The sequence below is a fragment of the Puccinia triticina genome, chromosome 3A, assembly GCF_026914185.1.
Source record: "Puccinia triticina chromosome 3A, complete sequence".
NCBI classification, from domain to species: Eukaryota; Fungi; Basidiomycota; class Pucciniomycetes; order Pucciniales; family Pucciniaceae; genus Puccinia; species Puccinia triticina.
Genome location: NC_070560.1, coordinates 870,562 through 876,835, shown reverse-complemented (window position 1 = coordinate 876,835; position 6,274 = coordinate 870,562). Strand labels below are relative to the sequence as shown.

General features: G+C 41.9%; 1 protein-coding gene across 1 annotated transcript; it reads left to right on the top strand.

The window, feature by feature from the left end:
• Positions 1–2,825: 2,825 nt before the first annotated feature.
• On the top strand, positions 2,826–3,818 carry PtA15_3A91 (uncharacterized protein; the record flags this gene model as incomplete). The annotated part of the gene is made up of 1 exon (XM_053167936.1): positions 2,826–3,818. One exon carries the CDS (start codon positions 2,826–2,828, stop codon positions 3,816–3,818), a length of 993 nt encoding a protein of 330 aa, XP_053018282.1.
• Between the last annotated feature and the right edge of the window lie 2,456 nt (positions 3,819–6,274).

Below are 6,274 nucleotides of genomic sequence, written 5' to 3'. Positions count from 1 at the left end.
ACAGGTAAGCAAATGAATTAACACAAGTATATTGGGGAGACCAGGGGGAGCACCTCAAAAAGGGAAATTAGTGAATCTCCTATTAAAATTATGATACATAGCGCACTCCATGGGCGGGGAATGCAGTGGTAGCAATTTGCCCGGGTCAGGCATTTGATTTTCAGAGTAACTTTGTTGAGAATTCATGTGCCCGTGAAAAATACCATTTTGGGAGGTAAAACAGGACGAGATACCTTCGGGATCCGGGAAAGGAAAGAAGTTGATTTTTGGAGGTTAAGGGAGTGTTGGATCAGGGAATAGCAGTTAGAGAAGGAGTTGGAAAAATATGAATCAGGTAAGACGGATAATAGACAATAGAATTCTGGGTTTGAATCAGATGGAGGCATTGGTGTGGTAAGCAAAAATGTGAGTAGAGAACAATAAACAGGGACAACGGCCTGAGGAGTACACAATAGGAGTGAGGGGAACAATACTGTGTGCAGCGGCGGTGTTGTGGGGTAGATTCTGAAAGGTATAAATAGAGGGTCTTGATGAGAGGAAATGGAGCAAGGCTCCGGAGTTTCAGACTCACTATGGAAGCCTTCAGGGGAGGGGAAATGCTGCAAAAGGTTTTACAGAAACTGGGAAATCTCTGGTTGGGATAACAACAATAACAGGCCTTTTATTGCTACTAACAGAATACAATAACAGTTATTGCTGTTATCCATCACTATTTCCTGGGAAAGTTTCTGTATTTTTAGCAACACAAAAAACAAGATAACAGAAAATGTTGTTATTGTTAGCTGGTTTTGGCTGAAATACACTACACTAACAAATAATGTTAGTGTATTGGCCCACCATTGGTGGAAGGCATTGTAAATTAACAATGGAAAGAGAAAATACACATCAAAATCTTGTGATGGAAAGCATCAATAAATAATTGATGGAAATAAAGAATAAATCACACATTGTGATGGAAAATCATAGATTAAAAAAGGGGGGGGGGGCATCACTAATCAGTGATGGAAAATAGGAAGACTGTGAGCAAAGAAGATGAGCCAGAATTCTGACAACCAAGAGGATTTCCTGCTCCAAGTCCCACCTTGCACTGAAGCTACATTGCATGCAATTACCAGACCAGTGGGAGTGCTGATGGGGTTACAGATACCACCATTCTCCTAGGTATTTTTTTCAAGTTTGCTTGATGGACCAGTCCTTCTGGAAGCTTTTAAAGTGTGTTGATGATTTGTGAAACATTGTTTGGTGTTTTTGGACTGAAAATCCATCCTTTGTCTGCAGTGCAAGCTTGCCAGCCTTATTCATATATAGCCTCTCCCATAGAGAGAAGCTCACCTGGAGTCCACCAGACCCTCCATTTGAATGTATTTGATACAAGGAATTTAGCTATGAATGTCCTCCAACCCTCTTCAACTTTCCCATAACTCTACACACACACACCCGCACATACATATACTCATTGATGCCACATCTTATTGATAGAAAAATCTGCCAGTTTTTCAGACCTGAAGCAGTAACTCAGTACAGATTAAGGCTTTTTGTAAATCAGTATTTATACATATGTAAATATTTTTTCTACAGAATGTGGGACATGATAGAGAACAGGGCAAATCCATACAAGAGGTCTTGGTGGCAAGTTGCAACACTGCCAGATAAAATCAAAATTTCAAAGATGCTCCACATTAAACAAGCTGTGTTTGATACACAAAGACCAAAACTGGATAATGTCAAGACCCGCAAGAAATTACACTGGAAAAATTTACAAAAACACAATCTTTGTTGGTCTCAGTACTTACCTTTTCCTTTTGTCCCTAGGATTTCTCATTCTTGGTACTGCTTCAGAGATCCCAGTATGCCAATGGGACCTTGTGGATCATCTCCTTGACCTCACAAGCAGCCAAGAACCCACCATGGATGACCATCAAGTTTCAACTCTCCAAGACATTCATCAAGCAAAGAAGTCCACAGAGATACTACCAGAACCTTCCAATTTCAAAAGCACTCCATTCACTAGAAAGCATGCAACTCCAATGCATTCAATTATGACAACACACATTCTGGGGCCTCAATCATCTGCTTCAGTAGAGAAATTGAATTTTCATCCCTCAAATGGAGCTGCTGAACTTGATCCATTAAGGGTATCATCATTAAGGCTACAATCTTCAAGTTGCCTTGATATGGAAGATTTGGAATTTCCACAAGGCTCATGTGATCTTTCAAACACAGGCCTGATGAATTTAGGACTTCTTGATAATTGCATACCAAGAAAGAGGATGAAATTTTACCTCTCTTCACATGATGATCACCAACAAAGTTCATCAACTAAAATTCTTTCACCCATTAACCTTTTAACAGACTCTGAAATTTCCCACATCATCAATGAGATTTTGGATAATGATTTTGTTGAAAATCAACCAGGAGGAGGGGGGATTACAGGACATCTGATGGATAGCAATTTCAACCACAGGCAAGATTGTGACAGCAAAAAATTGATTATGCACAGTCCAGCCTTGATAAATGAGTTTGGCACATGTGATCATCTACCAGAAACCATCAGTGCAGCTTGCCCACTCTTTGATGCAGTCCAGAACTTAGAATTTGAATCCTCAAAAGAAGTTCAAAACCTGTATTCATTAAAAAGAGCACCAGGTGAATCATCAGGACCCCTAATCAGCCACAGTGATATGGCAGCTATGGAGTCTTCCAACAATTTGAACAGCCTATCACAGACAGCCCTTTTGGAATCTGGCCGTCCTCTCAATCACACAACAAGAAAAAGAAAGAACTTTCCACAATATTCAGCTGATAAACACATCCAGGATTCATCAATGGAAAATGTATCCAATAGTCCAATTCAAATTGTACAATCAACACTGATATCTGTGAAAAGTCCAATTGATATCCTCAAGTTTGACCCAAAAGCCTTTTCAGCTGGTAAATCACCATCACAAAAGGATCGGCTCAGAGTATCTTCAATTGTTGGTTTCATCAACTCCAATCATCCAAAGATTGATGAGCTTTATATTACAGAAAGAGGGACAGAAGAAGTCCGGAGGACATTCAAAGAGATTGTAATCTTTAATTTGAAGAGGTTGATAGCTGAAGATAATAAAGCTCAGATTGAAGAAAAATCCGTCAAGATGAAAGAGCTCAACATTCCCGGAATAGTGGAATTCAACAAGAAGCTCAAAAAATATGACTTGCGCAATGATCCGGTGAATGAGATATGGCTAAGAAGAGCGCTTTGGTTCAGGTTTTGGAACGAGAGAGCTAATCTTGAACTCTTTGATGATCTCAATCCAAAACGCTACCAGATTACTTTCAAAAGAAATCTAACTTGCTTGCTACTTTTTGTTGAAATGATTGGCTTGGTACTTCGTCAATTCCTCAAGAATGATTCAGATGATCGAAACGACATCAATTCAAATCTGCTGAAAAAAGCGTATGATATAGCCTACAAGTATCCTCGACCATACAGTTCCAAAGCGGTATCAAACGTTTCCAAGTTATCTAGTGATCGAGTGAGATACCCTGCTAATCGGCAGCTTACAAAGCTAGAAGTGGTATGGTATTGGACCCGAATCTTGATTGATAGTTCAGACCATGATGATTTGAAAGAGATCTTTTTCCCAAAATCTCCCAATGGTGGTCGAGCCCCTCAAATCTGCGCCCATACCCAAGCTTTCTTCAACAATATCTTTGGCTACTCAATCCAACAGCTTAACAAAAGGCTAGCTGCTTATTACGAGCACAAGGACCATTGCAAACAGGACAGTTCTGGCGGATGTTTACACGGAAATCTTGTTTTCTTTTCCTCTTGATAGCCAGTTTAAAAGGAATGTACATTCTTTTGTCCGAGTGGTTAAATCTGAGAAGTTTTCATAATCGCAGGGCTCATCATGATCAAGATAGAAAAAAATACTCCAGCGCCCACTTGATGAAGAAGTGTTTCTTAGCACCGGTGGAAAAACAAACCAGGCGTTCTGATTCCCTAGGAAGACCCAGGTTATCAGATATCTTCAGGTGACAAACTGATCATCAATGCTCCCAAATGGGCTCCATGTAGAGACTGTAAAATGAAGATGTGTCTGGTGAGAGCCAAACTCACGACCTCAGCTAAGCTGAGACACATACTAGAGTGCTGCCTTTACCAACTAGGCTACAGACGCTTGTGGCTGCCAGCTGGGTGGTTGGTTGGTAGTGCTCATGGGTCGATCCAACAGCCCTCCATACTGTGGTGATACATCATGGTAGCAGACTAACAGACAACTCAACACCCCCCCTTGCTACACGATGGGAAGTGGGGATTGACCCCAAGAGAGAGTGGGAATGAGACCCAGGAAAGATGATCAGCATAGGGATTGAACCCGTGATCTAGATGTAGGCTTATAGGAGTTTGCGTGGTCTTACAAGTAAGCATTCACAAATTCATCAAGTCTCTATTGTAAGCAAGTAGCGCTCAGGTAGCTCTGGGCTCATAACCTGTAGAGACTGTAAAATGAAGATGTGTCTGGTGAGAGTCAAACTCACAACCTCAGCTAAGCTGAGACACATACTAGAGTGCTGCCTTTACCAACTCGCACCACCCGCAAATGGGTGTGGTTTCCTCCGCAGCCACACCCAGTGGTTTTCGTGCGGCCCCCCGAAAACTCGTGCGGCCCCCAGACCCCCTAGCTGCATATCATTCGGGGTGCTTGTGGGGCCGACCAGTCATCAAGGCATACACCTCGATGACCGTCTCAATTGAACAGTCATCAAGGTGTATGCTTTGATGACCGGTTGGCTCTTGATGACCGGTCGGCTCTTGATGACCGGAGCCGGCCGGTCATCTGAATACCACACCTTGATGACCGTTGTGGTGCTCCATTGGCGTGACAATGCCAAAAGCACATTGCAGAGGTATTGAGACAGCATAGATACAGCTATCATTCATTATAAGAGGAGGAAGTTATATATAATACAAGCAGTGTATGTGTTGATGGGAGGAATGGATTCATTACAGATACAGACAGATGGATGAGGGATAGTGTTAGCACGGACGGAACGGCAGACTAGGATCATGTAGGATGGACGGCGTGATCAGGGATGGAATGGAGGACCATGACTAGGTAGGATGGCAGGGAGGTGGAAGGATGTTATCAATAGAAGAGGTGGAAGGTATTGGGAGCACATGTCTCAACCAGGAATGGAAGGGAGGATGGTGTGGTGTATCAAGTAAGGCAGTGTTATAAGGGTATATTACTTGTGTAAGGGTATATTATCTTTATAAGGGTGGTATATTACTTTATAAGGGTCTAGGATTCAGTATGATGGGATATGGATGTAAGTATTAATTAGGGAGGAGGAAGAAGGAAGGATGGAGCAAGGTGGGAGGAGAGGCTTTGACCCCCAATATTCTGGATGGAAGAAGGCAACAGCTGGACATGCAGGCATATGGTAGGTTACAGAAGGTTGTTTGGGTCACCTAGCAACACATGATATCATGCAGTGCAGCATATGCAGGCAGATAAGGTGTTCAAGGAGCCTGCCTGCAGAATCAATTACATAATTCTTTGGCAGGCAGTGCAACACATGCATATATTGCTGTGCAACTGATATCCCCTCCTGCAGAATCCATTACCTAATTGTTTGGCAGGCAGTGCAACACATGCATATCTTGCTGTGCAACTGATATCCCCTGCAGAAAATAGCCCTCACAAGGAGTTCCCCTGGAGCTAAATTCCCTCACCCTTCAACATATAAGGAGGCCTCTTTCCCCCCCCTCATCAGATCTTTTCCCCATCAGCCTACAGAGGTTTGGTCACAGTGGTTAGTTTAGTTACAGTGGTAGTTAGTGGTATTTTAGTGGTAGTGGTAGTGGTAGTGGTAGTGTTAAGTTTGAGTCAGTAGTAGTAGTAGTAGTCAGGAGCTCTAGTAGTAATTAAAGTGCCTTATCAAGAGATTGTTAAGGAAGAGATTATTACCAACTTCATCAACAACAATTATAACAAGTAGTAGTAGTGTAGTAGCAACCAGGAGCTCTAGTATTGATTAAAGTGCCTTATCAAGAGATTGCTTAAGGAAGAGATCATTACCAACCTTCTCATCAACAACCCAACATCAACAACAATTGTATTTTACATAATTGATCCCACTGGATTACATTATCCCTCCAGCATCAGAAGTTGTAACAGATCTGCAAGAATAGTGATTTGAGGAATCTAGGTCTGATAGAGATTACTATACAAAAGTAAGATCTATCTTGGAATCAGCCACATCTTTATAAATATTGATTACA